Source organism: Girardinichthys multiradiatus, chromosome 5 (genome assembly GCF_021462225.1).
Source record: "Girardinichthys multiradiatus isolate DD_20200921_A chromosome 5, DD_fGirMul_XY1, whole genome shotgun sequence".
NCBI lineage: Eukaryota > Metazoa > Chordata > Actinopteri > Cyprinodontiformes > Goodeidae > Girardinichthys > Girardinichthys multiradiatus.
Genome location: NC_061798.1, coordinates 45,172,043 through 45,191,393, shown reverse-complemented (window position 1 = coordinate 45,191,393; position 19,351 = coordinate 45,172,043). Strand labels below are relative to the sequence as shown.

General features: G+C 39.1%; 1 protein-coding gene across 8 annotated transcripts in view; it reads right to left on the bottom strand.

The window, feature by feature from the left end:
- lrba (LPS responsive beige-like anchor protein) overlaps positions 1 to 19,351 on the bottom strand; it is a 255,966-nt gene that overhangs the window by 197,093 nt on the left and 39,522 nt on the right. For all 8 annotated transcript variants that reach the window (XM_047366563.1, XM_047366561.1, XM_047366565.1 and 5 more), the window contains exons 19-25: positions 19,174 to 19,255; positions 13,807 to 13,930; positions 13,502 to 13,694; positions 3,561 to 4,922; positions 3,272 to 3,468; positions 1,608 to 1,761; positions 448 to 628 (exon numbers count right to left, since the gene is read on the bottom strand). In XM_047366563.1, the coding sequence (XP_047222519.1) occupies positions 448 to 628; positions 1,608 to 1,761; positions 3,272 to 3,468; positions 3,561 to 4,922; positions 13,502 to 13,694; positions 13,807 to 13,930; positions 19,174 to 19,255 (2,293 nt within the window). The remainder of the gene's footprint in view (positions 1 to 447; positions 629 to 1,607; positions 1,762 to 3,271; positions 3,469 to 3,560; positions 4,923 to 13,501; positions 13,695 to 13,806; positions 13,931 to 19,173; positions 19,256 to 19,351) is intronic.

The window sequence follows — 19,351 nt, the reverse complement described above, 5'->3', positions numbered from 1 at the left end:
TGAATTTCTACTTTATTTATACCCTTATTAGTAGGGTCGAGAATCGATTGGAACAGGGATAAACATCGTTAAAGTTTGATTCCTAGTTTCGAAACCTAATCCGGGGACCGGAAGAAAAAGCTGCAGAACACCAACGAAGAAGAATAAACAGGAAGTATGCCCACAACCATGAACAGTATAAAGTTATATAGTTGATTAATTCCTTTCATTATTCCTTAAGTTGCACTGGATCCATAAACACAAAAAGTTTAAATAAGTATTTTACATAAAAATTTTTACCAACCTGCATCTGGACAGAGTTGTTGCTTTAAAACTGCATGATTCATTTACGACAACTACTAAACACTGATGAACACACTTATTTCCTTTTATTATTATTATTAATGTCAGATAAACTCATTTCAGCAGACTCAAAGGTATTAAACAATAAGTGATGAAGGTGTTTACCAAGGCGGAGGCACTGACGCAGGATACCCCCTGACGACATGTTTTTCTCAGCTTCAATCTCTGTGAAGTTCAGGGAGCTGGCAAAGATGAGAACATCTGCGAGGTTAATGAGGCGCTGTAAGAAGGTGACCGAAGCCTCCACTGCCAGGCCTTGGGATGGCTCTATGTTCTCTAGTTCATGCTGGTGGGCAAGAGAAGAAATATCCACAGGAAATCATGGATCAGATGCATGACAGTGAAAAAGCAGCAATAGATGCAAATTTATGGAAAATGTTTTTCATACATGTTTTAAGGACATTTCTGATTTGATTAAAACTCAGAAAAACTGACTTAAGTATTTCCATATGTCAATATTGATATATTCTAGGCATGCAAGGCCCCGACAAAATTATTGGCACCCCTACTTAAAATGTTTGAAAAGTCCTAAAATAATTTACAATATTTACATATGACATGTTCTCTTGTCTTTCCCATTTTGAAGTGTGAGTAAGAGAAATGGATCTCATATTTATCCCTCGGGAACAGAAGAGCTGGATTAATAATTGAAGGTTTGCAGAAATTCTGATTAACTTAAAGTAAGGTATGAATTACAAAAATGGTTCACTTAATTTAATAGGAAATCTGTGATTTGATAAAAATACTTTATTTTATTTGTGATTTAGTTTTTCTTCCAACAAACGAATATACAAAAAACGCTGGATTTTTCTAAATCTGGTCTGAAAATTAACAAGGCTCCTTATTGTCTTTACAACAGCTGACAATAACTGAGAAGGGTGCCGTACTTTTTCTTTTCCAGCCGATTCTGCCAAATAACCATGGATTCCTCACAAAGGATGTGATACCTAAAAGCGCAATTTTTCACATTCAGTTTTAAATTCAGTTACAGGTCGCACCCTGCTGTTAACTGGATTATACTGGGATCGAGCCTCAACCCATTTCTTAGACAGGATGGTCAGGTCAGAGGCAGAGTCAAAGAATCACATAAGAGCACTGAAGTCATCGGGGGTCAGACAAGACAAAACCAAACTAACAATGTTAGCAGACAGCTAACTGTAGTCTAATGTGATTGGAAAAGGTCAATATGGATTGATAACTTCTTGTGACCGGTGCCATTAAGCCACAGACAGAAACAGAAAGCACCAAGAAAGCCAGAGACTCACGGAGGCAGATGTGGCAGCAGACAGCAGAGGTAAAATGCCTCCACAAGCCATAATGAGATTGTCCACCACCTGGGAGATTAGATGAATACTGTTGTGGACAAAAACAACGTTCTCGCTGCTGTTCACAAAGTCCAGAATGGTTTTTGTGGAGTGACTAAGAGAGAAATGACAAGAAAAGAATATTTTTAATAACATGTAAAAGCTACATAAAACATTCAAAAGGGTGATTTAATTATGCATCAGTAAACCCATATGTTCCTTCAGAGGTTTGTTAAACTGATGCTATAGAACCAAGGAAGAGTCTGATGCTTCAGTGTCAAAGATCTGTGCAGCATCTCAGCGTTCTTCAGGTTTAGGAGAATGTAGCTGGTGTGATTATTATTTGAGAAACAGATTACATGTCTGAGTAGCTGTACAGTGATTTATAGGATACATGTACGTTCTTAGACACTGTCTTAACATTTTCTTTCTAATGCAGGAAACAGTGGTGCTGCCATCGCTGCACTGTCAGTCAGCTCATTGAAAACAAGGAATGCTGCTAAAGAAAGACAAAACTGGGGTTTGGAAATATTTTCTATTACAAACATAAAAACAGCCAGAAAATCTGTTCTCCTCCTGCCACAGGAGCAACAATCATGACTTTTTTAGGCCAAGAAAGTTAGTATGTCTGCTGTACACTAAAACCTTACTTCTGCGGCAGAAAAACTTGGCTAACTGGCCAGCTATTGAAACAACTTCAGGATTCAATTGGTAGACATTTCAATTTGTGTAAAAAGCACACGTAACTAACACTTGCTACTAAATTCATGTTGTGTTTATTCTAAGTTTTTATCAAGCTCCTTTCCCACTTTGCAAACCTCTTAAAATCTAACTAATATCTTCCAAAACAATTTTGTAAGAAGAAAGACTTTAAATTATATTTCAGTGGTTCAAAGTGAATTAGTATTTTATCTTGATCTTCACATTATTCAAATAAAACTGTTTTCAACAATTAAATAAAAGAATACATTAAAAACAACCATAAAAGACTACCGTAATAATGCTACGGTAATTTTGAACATTATACTAATATTCGGTAGGATGGTGGCATTTTGCTCCAGGTTGTTACCATCTTATGGCAGTCTAGGAATCATGTATTGACTCAGATGTTAGGAAAATGTAAATGTTAGTTATATAAAGTGTGTAAATACTTTTTAAGAGCCTTAAAATAGTTTATCTCCTATTAAATGTCAAAGAAAAAACTAAAAAGGACAATATTTCTGTTGCATATGTAACTGAGAATTAGTTAAAGTTTAAAAGGGTCAATTCAAGTACGATAGATGAACTCGTTCAACTACTAAAATCTTCTCACTGCAGGTAATTATAGTACACATTTGCCAAACTTTGCTTGTCATTTTTAACACCAGCTTGAAAATGACTCTTTAAAACACTATAATATGAAGAAATAAGAAACAGTTCAGGCATTTGTGAATTATACTCAAGTTATTTCACTAACCCAAACTAGAAAATCTGAGCTGTAATTCAAAGAGAAATAATTAACATTGTTTTGTTTTTTTTACCAATAACAACTGTTTTTGAGGCTAAAGTATTTCCTTATTCGGTAAATCAATTTTAATGGCAATGAAAACAGGAGTAGAATCTGAGTCAGGATGTGGTTTTCTTACCTCCTCCATGCCTGAACATCTGTCTCAATGGAGAAGAGTAAGTCGGTGAGGAGGCGCTGGTGCATGTGGGACCAGCGGAACTCTGGGATACGGAACATGGTGGAGCGAGGAGTCGAGGTGCTGCCGTCTTCTGGCCGGTCTGATGGACTTCCTGCTTCACCTGCTGCTGGTGTTGCTGTTTGGCCTTGGCTTGATTCCTGCAGATTTAAAAAACAAAACAGAACTTTAAACACCTAGCAGGAATACAAAATACGGATTTAATGTTCAGAACCAATAAATAGATGCCTACTGTTGAAGAGGTCTCCTTCAGTTCAAGTTTCTCTGTGTCCATGGCCACATTTGCCACATCCAGTCGGGCAATTTTGATCTCTTTGGTTCTGGTGACAGCATCTGAACTCTTGCTGCTGGTGTTGGAGCTGGAGCCAGCGGTGCTGCTCTCAGAGGCGCCAGGCAAGATCTCCTCTGCAGTGGCCTCACTGGGTTCTGAAGTCTGGCTTTGTGAGGGTGGCTCTGGAGCTGCAGGAGCCTCCTGGACTGAAGGAAGTGGTACCACATCTGGAGCCTGCTGGTCTGTAGCAGTACCTTCTGTTTTAGAGGAAGACTGTGGATCACTAACATTTTCTTTGGTAGGTTCTTTGACACTTTGGTCCCCTGTTTCTGTTTGAGGAGTCTGACTTTCCAAGCATGGCACCTGGTTCTCTACAAGTTCACTTTCTCCCTTTTCTTCTTTTCTAACCTTCTTCATTTCCTCTTTGTCTTCTTCCATTTGTGTCTCCTGTTGTTGGAGATCTTTCATTTTGCTTCCATCACCTTCATGCTTATCCTCCTCTTTTTTATCTAGCTCTCCTGCCTCTCCTGTAGCAGCTGAAGCGTAAGAGGACTCTTCTTGGCTATCATCAGTGTCACTCGGGTTAATCTGGTCACTAATAGATGACACGTCAACCAAGTCCTCGTTGAAAACAGAGGCTCCGCCCAGCACGCTGTTCTCCAGAGAACCTGAAGGCTCAGGGGACATTTGCTTGGTCTCATCTTGTTTTTCAGAAACCACAGTAGACTCTTCTGCTGAGGACTTTGATATATCACATTTTTCCTTGTTGGTTTCCAGTGTCTCTGCATCATCATCTGTTTGGGGAACAGAGTCTTCAACCGCTTCCTCAGTTTTTGCACCAGCAGCTTCACTATGGGCGCTCTCTACTCTTTCTGGATCATCATTGCTTTTCTCGGATGCTGGTTCAGTCACCTCTTCCTGTTCTTCAGCTTTGTGCATCACCGTAGCCCCAGTTTCTTTGTCAACATTTGATTGATTTCCAGAAGACCTCTCGACCTTCTGCTCTTCCTCAGTGCTGGCCAGGATGTTAGACACTGTGATGAACGGATGGTCACCGTCTTCTACAGCCTCCATTGGTGTCGATGTGATAATGGAGCTGGATGCCGTGTCAACAGATTTTTGGGACTCTTCGTCTACTGCGAGCTCAATGACCGTTGAGGGCGCCGTCTCTTCAGCAGGTGGTCCGTTAACAGATTTCATATCTTCAGAGCTTTGGCTCACCCCAGAGATGGTGCGAATGGTGTTCCGAGAGCTTGTAGAGCCCTGTTTCTGGTACTGGCGAAACATGCGGGACAAACTTTGTTTGTGCTGCTCAAAGGTCACCTGTGAACGTACAATTTATAACAGTGTTAGAAATACAACTATTAGCAATGATGCTATCGATTTAGTGAGCATGTTATAGACAGCAATAAAACTAAAGATGGGTATTTTGCAGAACATTATGCACTACATAAAACTGAAAGGGTTGCTTCCATGTATATAATTTTTAAACCACATTTTCCCAGTTATACACTTACTTTAAACCAACTACCCCAACAGTTTGTGGGGGAGAGTTTCTCCCAAAAAGCTCAGGGTTTCTTTCCCCAACATTGTTTTAATTTACAAAAAAGGTATTTTAATGGTACATTTGTCTAAATTAGTTTGCCGACACTAATACTAGCAACTGCTTGGCAGGAGATTGGAATCGGTCCGTTTTCTTCTCTTCCAGCTTAATCACCTTTTCCCTTGCACGGCAACTAATTTATGCTTTATTCTGACTGAATGAAAAAGCCTCAAGGTTGCTCTCTATCATAAACATGTACCAGCCACTTACGCCTGTTAAATTGTTTTTTTTTTTTTTAAGTCAATCAGCAAATTACATGGCAGGACCTTAATGCATTTAGGCTTCAAGACATGGTAAAGGCGATTTGCTGAGCATTGGTTGTGGAGATGAAAATGCCTTGTTGATGTCCAAGAACAATGGTAAGAGATGATGGGACGACAAGTCTCTCAATAAATAAATCATTACAACTGAGGTATGTAAAACAATATCCCTGAAAGCTCAGCATGTCAGTCTGTGAAGCAGATGGGCTACAGCAGCAGAAGACCACAACAGTTCCCAATTCTGTCAACTAAAAACAGGAAACTGAGGCTACAGTTTGGACAAACCTGGACAGCAGGTTAAATCAGGTTAAAATAACTATTTCCTGGTCCAGTAAGTCTCAATCAGCTGTAACATTCAGATGTGGCATACTTGCCTTTATAAACAGTAATTAGTAGGAAAATGGGGCAGTAACAGAAAGGGGAATGGGGTAGACATGCAGCAAAGATCCCAAGGTTGAATTAAACCCTGAACAGCTGCTTTGGATCCAACACTACACCATAACCACAACAACATGCTTAAAATGCAACAAGAATAAACGATTTAACTATTTAACTGATTAGCTGTTCATAAGAATTTTCATATTTTCCTAAAATACTGCATTGGACCTAACGAAAAAATGATTAGTTGATAAGTGAAAGATGCAAAAAGCTCTGTATACCGGTGCCAGTTTGGACAAGGTTTAAAAACTGTGTTGAAAATATTTTATCTTTTGAATAAAAACAAATTTAGTACACCCAGAAATAGTTTTTTTGTTCTTTAATCGTAGGTCTAGGAGAAAAACGCAAATGTATCAACATCTGATAAAAAAAATAATAATAATCTGAAATACTTTTTTTACAAAATGTATAAGAAAAAAATGGAGAGTAGAATCAGATGACAGGAATTGGTGAATCTGAACCAATAATACTGGAAAAAGGAAACAATGACAGATATGCCAAATAAAATTAAGTCAGATTCTAAAGCATTTTTAGCTTTTAAAACATGTTGTCAGAAATCGAATTACTCAGAATGCCTCCTTATTTTAATCTCAGTACATCATCCAACCACTGGGACCGTTTGTGGATAACTGCCATATTTAAAACTTCTCTCTTATAAGTATCTGCCCAAGGTCTATTAACCTCCATCAGTCTTCTTACCATCTGATACGGGTAGACTAGACTGCTAGTCTATACTGACAATGGTTTGCAATGGCATGTGAGGAAGAACCCGTCCATGTAAGCAGTCATAGATTAGCAGTAGATACCATTAGTTTGTGTCTTTTAGCTGTGCTGAGTGCGTGTCTGGCATCGGCAAATCCTCCCACGCCTAATTTAAGACCCCGCATTAATCACTGGGTTGGAGCACAGAGTCCGAGATGGGCCTGTGGTGGGCAGGGGGGGTTGAAACTAAACCTACTTTGCTGATTTTTCACCTGAGGCTATTTGGACAGAAGAAGGGAAGAGGACAAAAAAAAAGAGGAAACTAAGAAAGAAAGAACATGAGAACGCTGAAGATGAAAGGAGAAGAAAAAAAATGCAAATGAAAATAAAGAAGGTGAGTGATTAAGAAAGGAAGAAAGGAAAGAGGGAGAAAGAAGCTGATTATTTGTAATTAATTAGGCGTTATTGTTCTAAATTAGCCTGCTACATGGGTGCTCATTAATCTTCTGCAGTGGGAAGCAGTGACTGGTAATCTATAGCCGTTTTCAGAGTGCACAGCCTGCTCTAAACGCGCCAGTGGTCCGTCTTTTTTCCCCTCTTCCTCCCATTTTCCCAGTGATCACACAAGACGACCTTCCAACCCATTAGTTTGAGCTTAATTTGACATATATCATTTTTAGCAATTAAAAGGCTGCATTAAGACTGCACTGCTGCGGACATTATACAGGAAAGTGGTGAAGCACATAACATCATAGATTAAGGATGCTGTCTGTACACTAGGATGATGTATGCTGGTCTTAAATGGGGCTCTGTAACAGATCCAGTTACCACTACACAGTGGTAGTATAGGTCTCTGTGGTTTTTGAAAGAGCATTTAGCCCTGCTAAAAAATATAGAAACTGCCCTGGGTGGCTACGGCATCAGTGCTGATCTAATCTAATTTCAGCCTACTCAATGACTCGGCCGGTCTGCTGTAGTGGGTTATGGAAAAATGTTATGGTAATGTAGGGGCTTTTCTAATTTGACATGTAACATGGTATTAACTGGGTGCAACAAGCCCAGTTCATCCAGTCTCTTAGCATGTTAAGCTAAGATATATCAACTTCATTTTGCAGATTTGTGCTAAGATGGTATTTAACTCATATATAATGTATGAACAGAAAACATGGCGTCGCTTTTTCCGAGAGCAGCAAATAGTAAAAAGGCAAAAATCACAAATTGAGGCATAATCACGTAAAACCTCTAAATTTCCTTTTGTCTTTTCAGAATCTAGAGTAATTATCACAGCAGGATGCAGAAGGTCAATGTCAGATTAACAAAATGCTGATTTTGGAATCTTTATCTTCATGTTATGAGCTTAGGAGACACAATACATAGTAATAAACTGGAAGAAAAATAATGTAAAAGGGTGGGCGGTAAAGTCCTAATCCCATTAGCTAAATGTAATTACCCGTCCTACAAAGAGAAAAGAAAAAAAAAAAAATCCATCCAGTCGTCTGTTGCTGTTGTGGTCATGCACTTAGATTTACACAATACTTTGCAACCTCCCTTATTGTCATAACAGTGTTATTCCTAGTTTGTCTGCGTGTTTATCATGTTTTTTATTTCCTAATCTGCTTCAACTATGTTCAAGTGCAGCAATTGTCCAAAAACTCAGGGCCACCTTCCACTTTAGAAGTTGCCCCACTGGGCAGGCATAAATCTAGGTATTTCTTGGATTGTTAGGTGTCAGAAAGTTCCCAGACTATTTAGGCATGGTAGATTGTTGAGTTAACACTTCATGGATTTGTCTTCGTTTTCCCCCACAGATCTCATTCATTGCAGTTAGATTTCTAGTCATGGTGTGTCCTTTGAGCACCTTCTTAACCTTTTCAATGGGCTTTGACCACCACTGTTTAATGAAGGATGTTACAACCATATGCTGTCACATGTTCGAAAATGTTCAGGTTGGTAGGTGGGACTGTCAAAGCAACATCCGTGTAAAGGCCAGCATGCTGGTTTTTGTATGCAATGCAGCCACCTTCACACTTACAGGTACCCTGGTAAAAATGTGTAAACGGCCTTAAAATGAATTCATCTGTTATTGCAATAGCATGATCTCACATAAATAAAATGCAAACTCCATCCTGTAAAATGGGAACTTTTACAGCTGAGAAACAAAACCCATGTTAAGAAATAAATAAGTCCCACTTATTTGTACAGCTGCTGTCAATAACCTATAAACAGGCCCACAGCATTCAGGATCCCCCACCGTATGCAGCAGTGGGTATGAGGTGCTTCTCAACATATGAATCCCATTAATATCCCATTAATTAAATGGTAGACCCAACTGGCATGTTGGTTGTTGAAAAGTTCAAACTTAGGTTCATCTGATCCAACTGAATTAAAATGCCTTGAAGTAATTACAAACTCCACGCTTGTGATTGTAGGACAGGCATCACTCTGAAAAAAATTGCTTTGAATGTAGAAACTGTCTAATGGTTGCCATGGAGACTACGTAATACCCCAAAGATGCCACCAACAGTGAGCTTTGGAGATTTATTTTATATCCTACACCATCCTGCTGGCTGTGTGTGTTGTTAAGACAAACATGGCTCCTTCCTCAGCCTAGAGACCAGCAGCAAAAAGAAATGGGCCTCTGAGTCACATCCTATTTATACCCCAGGGAAACAAGTCATTGATTAGCAATTACTAAGTTAAAGTTCTTAGAAACTCTGATCAATACAAAAAAGCAAGGAATAAGTACTCAAAATGTACTCAAACTATAAGCAAGATTATGCAACTGCAATAAAAGCTGAAGTCACTTTGAGGCCTTTCAAACATCTTTACAGCAGCTGCCAACAGATTTATCTGCATCTGTATGTACTTTTAACAAGATGAGCAGCGTTACTCTCTTCAACCACTAAGAGTTTCAATGTGGATGATCAGATAATAATAATTTATCAACCTTCTTACCTTTCTCTTTCTATGATTTACCTATCTTTCTGCTTTGACAAGAACATTACCATTAAAGGGGAGTTTGGTTATAACAATATTGCAACATTTAAGGTTATTCCGTCAGAATGAGATCAGGCAAAGGTTTAATGTAAACAACTACTCGTTTCTAACTCTATCTCCTTGATTTCTGACACATGAAATGAAGCCTTCTGACAGTAGGAGAGTGAAGGGCATTGGGTCTTTCACCCCCCCAAAGCTCTCCCTTTTGGAGGGCTCCTTGATCTCAGACTTCTTGTGCAGAGATGGATGAGGGGCACCTTGGAGAGGATGTGTGAACTGAGAGCGGGAGGGCTGTGGAGTCAGTGTGCCCACCTGCAGGAACATCTGTCTGTTAACAAGACATGCATGCAGATACACTTTCTTTACAGATGACTGACAGAAATATACACACAAGTACACATCTGCAAAAGTAATTTCAGGTATATCGGCTTTTCGGTCTAAAGAAAATTGTATCTCATTTAAATATAAAAAAAAATGTGATGGTTTTGGTTGTTTATGTTAGACTCCCACAGTTGCAGCAAAAAGGAAAACCTTGCTCTGAAAAAGCATTTGCCCCCAAGCAAAAGCCGCCTATTCAAGGTCATGATCCAACATCTCAGTTGCAATTAAGTTCAGACTTTGACTAGGCTTTTCCAAAACTTTCATTTTGTTGTTTGCAAGATGTTTAGATATGGGCTTACTGGTGTGTTTCAGATCATTCTTCTGCTGTAGAAGTGTGCCTAAGGTGACAAACTAATGAGCACACAGTATCCTTCAGGAGTTTTTGGAGGACAGCAGAATTCATGGTTAAATCATTCACAGTAAATCGGCCAGGTCCTAAAGCACGAAAGGAATCCCCGACCACCACAGTATAACCACCATGTTTGATTGTAGGTCGTTTTTCTAAAAATGCTTTGTGAGTTTTACTCCAGACGTAATGGGAGACACACCGTTAAAAAACCTTCCACTTTTGTCTCATCAGTCCACAGAATAATTTCCTCCAAATCTTGAAAAGATGTGTATAATTTTGAGCAAATCTGAGACAGGCCTTTGGGTCCCTTTTGGACATCAGTGGCTTTTTCCTTGGAATCGTCAACACTGACCTGAATCAATTCGCTGTCGGTGACCCATAGAGGGGCTGGAAGTACATGAGCTTGATTTCAGAACCTTACCATTTTTTTCTTAACATTGAGCCAAAATGGCCACCAGGTTCTCTTCTTTTGACTGACACCTATTTCAACCAATGACATCACCCTATAGTCTCTCCAGAGCCAATGATGTCCACCTTGTGTCGTCTCGTGATATATCTCGTTGACCTAAAAGTAGGTAAGACTTTTATTTAATGCCTTATTTGACTTCTGATCCTTTATCTTTAGCCCCCTATGTACAACTACATAAAAAAATTATAAATCCAGACGAGAGAAAATGTTCCATTTCTGTGTATTCCAACATCAAAATACAAAATAGAGTTATAATAGAGTTATAATAAGTTAAACTGCTTAGGTTAGATATTCAGAGTATTCTTCTGCATGTGCTCCAAAGGGTTGAAGAACTGCATCCAATTTAACTTGGGTATGCATTTTACAGGCGTTTTAGGTGTTTGTTCTGTGTTCTTTAATGACTATGTGGATAACCTTTCGAGTTTAGTAGGCCAGCTACTCCTGGAAAGGTTCAACACTGTTCCATGAGGCTCACTGGAGAACACTAAGCTTTGTAACCCTTTGGATCTTTGGTCTTAAGTTTCTTTAGATCAGGACATGATGTGTTGCTTTTTGAGATCTTCTAACCTACTGCATGTTGTCACACAGGTTCTTTTTCAGTGATTTTTTTGATTCCACAGGGCAAGCAGTATTTCGGCCTGGGTGAGGCACCTGAAACAGTAAAATTATTAATTAACTGATTAACAAAAGGGTGATTACTTTTTCCCTTTAAAAAATGAAATCATTTTAAAATTGCTTTTACTATTTTTTCAGAGATACTTTATCTGAGGTTAAAATTAGTTGATCTGAAACATTTAGCTGTGACAAAAAAGCAAACACAGAAGAATACTTTATGGCACTATATTATTCTGCACAATACGTACTTTTACTTAAAAAAAATGTTGATAACTATAAAGTACAACTGTAATAATTGCTAAATTATTTTTGGAGCTATACGAACAATTGTTGCATTTCTGTTTGACATAAAAGCAATTGGATTATTTCAAATATTATAGTTTTAAATTAGATTTTAAATATTGTGATACTATAAAACAGTATTATTGTGATCATACTGTGAGAATGTTATACTAGCCCATGCTTTGATGGCACTGGCTGAACTCAGTATCTGTGGATTATGTGCAGATATGCATTTCTGAATTCATATATGCACTTGAGTTCAAGAGGATCCCACCGGGGTGGTAGTATTTATGAGGCCTTGTTTCTCCGATTGCTCTTGCGTTGCCAACGATGAATATTCAATGTGCTTGGAAAGAAGGGCTTGCTAGACACCCATGAGAGGAGGACAAAAAAATGTGGCTGGTAACTTACAATCACCCAAACACAGTCACACTTATGCTATCAAACACACACACACACACACAAACACACACACACACACACACAGCCCTGCAGCGGTGGGAGGAGAGAGCAACAGTGACAAACAACTCTGGTGCTACAAAGGTGGCAGCAAATCTATCAAACGGGACAATAAAATTGCAATTGAGTTTCTTTAGCTTTTTTTTTCCAAGCAGATGCATGTTTCTTGGTGGCTAACACTCGCTGCAAATAACCGATTCATAGGCGGCTCCTTGCGCAATGGTTGCATAGGAGGTTCACATTCACTGCATGTGTACAAGTCTTCTGGATGCCATAAAGACAGAGCACAGATCCTGAGTAAAGACTGGAGCAAAAAGGTCAATTTCAGACCACTTTCTAAAACACGCCTGAGCAGATATTTGTTTTGAAGTTTCCCTCCAAAATAAAGCATATAGCTATTTGTTCTCTGTTTAAAGCAGCAATAACGCATCTACACCAGTTATCTGTTAAGCAAATGATTGGTTTTAAATATCTTAAAAAATTATTTAACAGATACCACCCCCCACCCCCATCTGTGTGTCCTTTTGTGTCTTCTGTGCAGAAGTTGAGACACATGCGACACTCAGAGGGGTTTGTGTGCCCCCTGTTGGGCAGCAGCTCTCACAGCATCCCCAGGTTACTGAGGAGCGTCTCTTATCACGAGCACTTCTTTAACTCAACTTTCAATCTGCCAGACGTAAAAGCCCCCTAGACCACAATCTGACACCAACACCAATGATTTCACTGCCCTGGAAAAGTCATGTAACCTAATATCAACAAAGAATTTCTGAAGAGGTATTTTGAATGCAGCTTTTGAAAATAATAAGTGCCAGGAGTTTATTTTTATCTGCTATGAAAGTATGAAAGAAAGAGACTCTTTACATAAATATAGGAAGGACCAAAGGGATTCATTCCAATTGGTTTATCCTGTAATAAGCTTTTCAATTATATTCAGTGTAAAGCTTCTATAGTTTAATCTGATGGGCAAGGAGAGTCAAGCTTCGGTTACAGTGTTAGCATATAGTGTAACGTAAAAAGCCAGACGATGGGGATAATGCCCTGCAAGTTGTTATATGATGAACTGCATTTTGTCAGTTACGTGTGACAGAGCTGTTGGCTTTGACTGAGTTATTGCTCTAATTTGAGCTAGAGTCCAAGTGAGAGTGATGGGTATAGTTACAGTTATGGGATGAGTGTTTAGGTTAACAATATTGTTGCAAGATGTGAGTGTGTGTGTTGCGTGCTGCTGACTTTATATGAAGGGACCCCAAAGGCAGAAAAAACAAAAAACAAAATTTTTTTTTTAAAGCTACAGTCAACCTCTGCATGTGTGTGTGAGCTTTGCATGGACATAATGAGTACTCCGACCTTGGAGTGGGTGATGGACAGGGTGTCCACCCAGACGCGCCAACCACCCCACTCGTATTTGATGGCGTGGTAGAGCAGGATGCGGAAGATTGCGTACACCATCTCGGTAATTTTCTGCTCCTCGTTGTTTTGCGGGTTGACGAAGCACAGGGAGAGCATCCACTCCTGCCACACCGAGCACTGCAGCAGGCTCCTGAAACAATAAAATGCACCGCAATGAGGGCGTGCTGCAGAGCTCGTAGTAATCGCTGCATGGGCTGCTGGGTGATGTGCCTCTTCATCCCGTGAAAGGTGGGCTTTCTTACCTGCGGTTCTCTCGGTTGTTATTGAACAGTTTGATCATGTCTGATAGAAAGATCCTGCGAACCTCCATGGTCTCAGGCGACTGGGGAGAGTTCTTCAGGAGAGCAGCGATTACCTTCAGGATTTCTGGAACAGAGAAACACCTTTCTTTTTCTTTTTTACAAGCAGAGGAAAAAAAAAATCCTTATTCTATTCTCTTTTTTGCTGAAAAGTGGAATCTAACTAACCAGAAATAATCCAAGTGTTTTTTCTTTGTTTGCCATTTTGAAACAAAAGCATTCTCTACAGAGATTTACAGAAGTATTTAGTCGCGTTCCTAACTCCAAACTTTAAAGTATTTTATTTGGATTTTATGTGATTGAGTAGTGCGTAATTGTGGAATGGAAAGAAAATGCTGCTCATTTTTCAAACAAATAAAATTGGATGAGGGTGATGTGTGTTTGCATGCAGTGCCCTTTACTCTGATACTCCTAATTGAAATCTAAAAAACTAAATGCCTTCAAAAGTCACTTAATTAGTAAATCGAGTCCAGCTGTGTGTAACTTCATCTCCGTATAAATCCAGCTGTTCTGTGAAGGCGTCAGAGGTTTGTTAAAGAACATTAGTAAACAAACAGCATCATGAAGACCAAGGAAGACAGCAGATGGGTCAGGGAGGAAGTTGTGAAGAAGTTTAAAGCAGGGTTAGGCTCTAAAGTAATATCCCAAGGTTTTAATACCTCACTGAGTTCAGCTGAACCCTTCCTGTAAAAATGGAAAGAGTATGGCAGAACTGCTAACCTACCAAAACGTGCCTGTACACGTAAACCAACAAGCCGAGCATTAATCAATAAAGCGGCCAACGGGCCCATGGTAACTGGAGGAGGAGCTGCAGAGATTCAAAGCTCAGGTGGTGTATTCTTTAGACAGAAGTTTTAGTCTTGAACTCCACGCTGGTGTTTACGAAGGAGTGGCAAGTACAAAGGCGTAAGAAATCCATAAGAAGTCCTGCTTAACATTCACCATGTAGGGGACACAGGAAACAGCCGAATAAGGGTGACCTCAGATGAGACCAAAGATTTTTGGCCAACAGGCAAAGCGTTAGGTGTGGGAGATGAATTACACAGCGTACATGGAGATAAGTGGTAATGGCAGCAGCATTCTGTGGTGTGTTTTTCTTATGGACGGACAGAGAAGATAGTCAGAGTTGAAGGACAGATAAATGAAGACATAACAGGACCGACCCTGGAAGACCCTGTGTTAGGATGGCCCAGTCAAAGCCCAGATGTAAATTCAACTCATGGCAAGACAAAAATTGCAAACACATCCCTACAATTTGATTGAACTTGATTTTGCAAAAGAAAATTGTCTTTCAGCAAAAGGTTCTCATCCTCCGTTTGGTGGGAGAATGGTTGGATTGGTGGAATATATGTCCATAAACCAAAAAACATGTATAATTTTCCTAGTCACAATTATGCACTACTTTATCACATAAAATCCCAATAAAATTGAGTTTTTAGTTGTCCTGAGAAAATCTAAAAAGTTGCTTTTGCAAGGGAACGCATTTTCAGACATTAATAAACTTTGAATTTAAAATCATTCAATATTTTCTGCACAAATCATAACCTAAATATGCATATTGGTACATGTCCAAATCATCGTGTCTAAATACGAAGCCACACACAACTCAAAATCTCAGCCTCTGCTACAAAAAAAAAAAGAAACAAGAGAAAAATAAAAAGTTCCAGCTTTCAATGTTTATCGAACTGAAATGGTTTTGTTGCTCTTTCAAACAGCCGTGCCAGGGTCACAGACACTTCTGAGAGGTTTTAGCTTTGGTTAAACCAAAGAGACTGACTGTTTAGGTGAATTATCTAGACAGTGTCAGTGTGCATTTGCACTGAGCAGAGAGATGGTGGGGCTTTGATTTCACTTGTCTTTTCAGAACTTGGTGCAAACCAAAGCGCCACCCTCTGCCCCTGCAGACAGTTGTGTTGTTTCTACGCCTTAGTCACTCAAATTATGAGTCACTGAACCTTTACCGCCAGAAAATTACCCCAGCATGTAGTGGGAATGAGGATGGAGGGATGGCGTGATCCCTTCTTTTTTCCATTTGCTCTTGGTTCTTTTCCCTAGAGTTAATTTGAGGGAAATGCTACTTCCTCGGTTTGTTTGATTGGCTCTGACGTTACTAAAGACTGCAATCAGGGGGCCATTTTGGGAGTTTGTCACAGATTAAATCAAGAGAATACAGAGCAAAAAAGAAACAGACCACCGCTCTGTGCTTCATAGCACGAGGGCACATGTTAAAACGTCCACAAGGCTTCCATGATATATATACCGCCTGTCCGGCACGGTTGAGCAGGAGAGTTTTTAACACAATAAAGACCTCGAAGATAATCAGTGTGTGACTGCAGCAGAGCCTGTCAGATTAGGGCTGGTTGGAAGTAAACCTTGGTTGTGATTACAGCAAGCGCTTGAATTTCAAACTGATTAAAGCCATTTTGCACATGTGTGTATAAAATGCATATGTGGGTGCAGAAGAAACGGGATAAAAGAGAGCCGAGTGTTTTCCTTCCTTCGCTGGAAAAAAAAAAAAAAGAGCCTGAAATCTTTCAACATGTAAAAAACTATAAGCTGACAGAAAATTGGACAAACAGATAAAGTTTCTGCATCAGATAGATTAAAATACAGCTTTTAGTCTGAGAGAAACTTTGCATATATATATATATATATATATATATATATATATATATATATATAAATAGCACAGAGAAGTTCGCATCTTTGAATGCAAACCTACACATTTCCCATAACAAACTTTCATATTTCTAATTGCATTTTGAGATAGTTTTTCACAGGTAGGTAAAAATATTTGTTGTGATTTTGGTTGAACTTGTTTTTGCTTTGTTTTTATTTGTTGTGTTTGGGGTTTAGTACCAGTGTGTTTTAAGTGTTACAAGCAGAGATCCACCTATGAATGGTCCAGAGAACAGAATCTGAGCATCGCCCGATCAGCCGGTCAAATATTTTAACATTTAGATTTTATTCTTTCTTATTTATTAGATGCATCAAACCTAAGAACCTCTGCCAATTGCAGTCTTTAGTCACAAAAACCAGCAACATGTATTTTTTGATGCACTTTTTTGTTTAATAAAAAACAGATAAATATTAAAGACATATAGTGTGATGCACGAATGGGGATAATTTGGTATTTCCTCAACTATCATCTTTATCAAGGAATCGGCAAAACCTCTCTTTCTTTTATGCGTTACAATCCTTAGAAAAAGAAATGTGAGATGGTCAAAATTGGAAGATGAAGGTCAGAGCTGAACGAAAGCCGTTGACTGGTTTCGGTCAGGAAAAACCTGATCGGTGCATCTCAAATTAAAACTGCATAACTGGACAAAACCTGTTACAGTCATCCACGACAGACTATGAATGTGTATCAGTGAGCTTTCAGTCAATGACTCAAAATGTTAACAAATCTATGTGTCGATACTAGAATGAAATCTTATTGTTTTTCTCATGACTATCTTTTCGAGATGAGATCTCGAGCTCGTCTTGTGAAAACTTATTACATCATTATCTCGATATAACCGGAGCTTGATTGTCACTTTGTTGCATTTCGTCAATAATGAGATTTTGTCACGTTGAAGTTTCAGTCTCTCAAAGTGTTGAGCAAACAGCTTTTTAAAGACAATTCTTAATGTGATTTTCTCCAGATGTCAGTTCATCTTATTTATATAGCGCAAATTAGTGACAAATGTCGTCTCAGGGCGCAGCGTTGGTGATATAGGGGGTTAAGCGTGCGACCCATATACGGAGGCTTTGCTGCATATCTTCCCCTCTCTCTCCGCCCCCATTTCCTGTCTAGCTACTGGGAAAATGAAAAGGCCCCTAGTGCCGCAAAACAATCTTAAAAAAAACAAACAAATTTTGACTCAAGGACAAATAGAGCTGATTTAGATACAGAAATAGTCAATTCAATAAAATCTTCCTCAAATTCAAAGTCAGTTATATACATTCCAACTTAAACCTAGTTATAAAACACTGCTTAAAATGAAAACTGGTCAAATGTTTCCTGTCTAAAGAAGCCAAGCTGACTGCATCGAGTCTTTGACTTTGCACCAATCCCTCCTCCTGAACGAGCATGTGGCGTCGGTAGACAGATGACTACATCGAGTAGTTAACTTTGCAGCCATACTCATACTGTGTGTGGCGAAACCAAAGGAAAACATCCTTTTAACAAGAAGAAACCTCAAATGATTGAGACAATAGATTAATCTATATAGATTTTTTTTTTTGCTGCCTTTATTTTTCAATTTGTCCGACAGTAAGCAGCCAGGAAATAGGGGCAGAGAGAGGGGGAAGACATTCGGCAAAGGTCTCTGGGTCCAGGACTCGGACCCGAGACGGCCGTTTCAAGGACTGTAGCCTCTATATATGGGTCGCGTGCTTCACCCCTACACCACCAGCGCCGCGCCCTAATCTAGGTATTTTAACGCCAATATTTCATGAAGCTGATGTGATGCTGGCAGCTTGATCAGGGTGAAAACACCATAGATGCTTTCATGCTATGGATTCTCCCTGAGTGTCATGATTAGGACACAGAATGATAAAACTGCTCCATACATTTTAACCATTTTTATTTTCTATAAAAATAATATCAAGATAAATCAATTGACTCCGATTTATGTATTATATAATTAAATATAATCGGTCTAAAAATCATGCCACATTTCTAAGGAAGTCTGAATTTCATGTAATAAAAAAATGGAGCACTGACAAATGTTTTTCCATACTGAACCACATTAACTCCATTTTTATCCAGACTTGGAAAATGTGAAAATTCTCCAGTTGTGTAGGAAATGACAGTCCATCAATAAAACGGCAACATTTTAGAAATGGAAGAGCAAAATGGTTTTTAATCATGTAAGCGACCTCATCCTAAAAAAAAATAAATTCTAAAATGTATTCTAAACGTTATCTTTTTAATTATGAAAAGGCAAAAACATATTCTGTATTTTATTAAAATTTTCAAAAATTAAACATTTAGTTGAACTAAAGTTTCAATAATTTTGCTACATTTATCTTTCTTTTATTTGCAAATCCACCCTGCCAAGAAACAGTCGAGAACCTCAATAAAACAACCAGATGTGTGTCAATCTGTCACGCAGAGTGTTTGGACCATCCTAATGTTTGGATTACATCTGGGGTCCAGCAGTAAGAATATACACACAGGATTTGAAATTTACAGCATTCGTTTGTTAGTATACAGCCCAGCGATCCACCGGGATCGTCCTGCGGCAGCATGGTGCTGCATGTATGCAGACTGTGAGCTGTGGAGGATGATTTAGGAGAGCAATGCGGCGCAGAGGAGGAACTTACGTGGGTTGACAATTTTCACGTTGGAGTCTGGGTCTGGGTGCTGCTTATGGATTACTTGAGTGCAGATCTGCTCGGTAAGAATCTACGAGGGGACAGAGAGAGGATTCTAGTCGTGAATGTCCAAACGATAACGGGAAGAAACAAAAGATGGAGACGTTACTTTTCAGTCATGTATTTG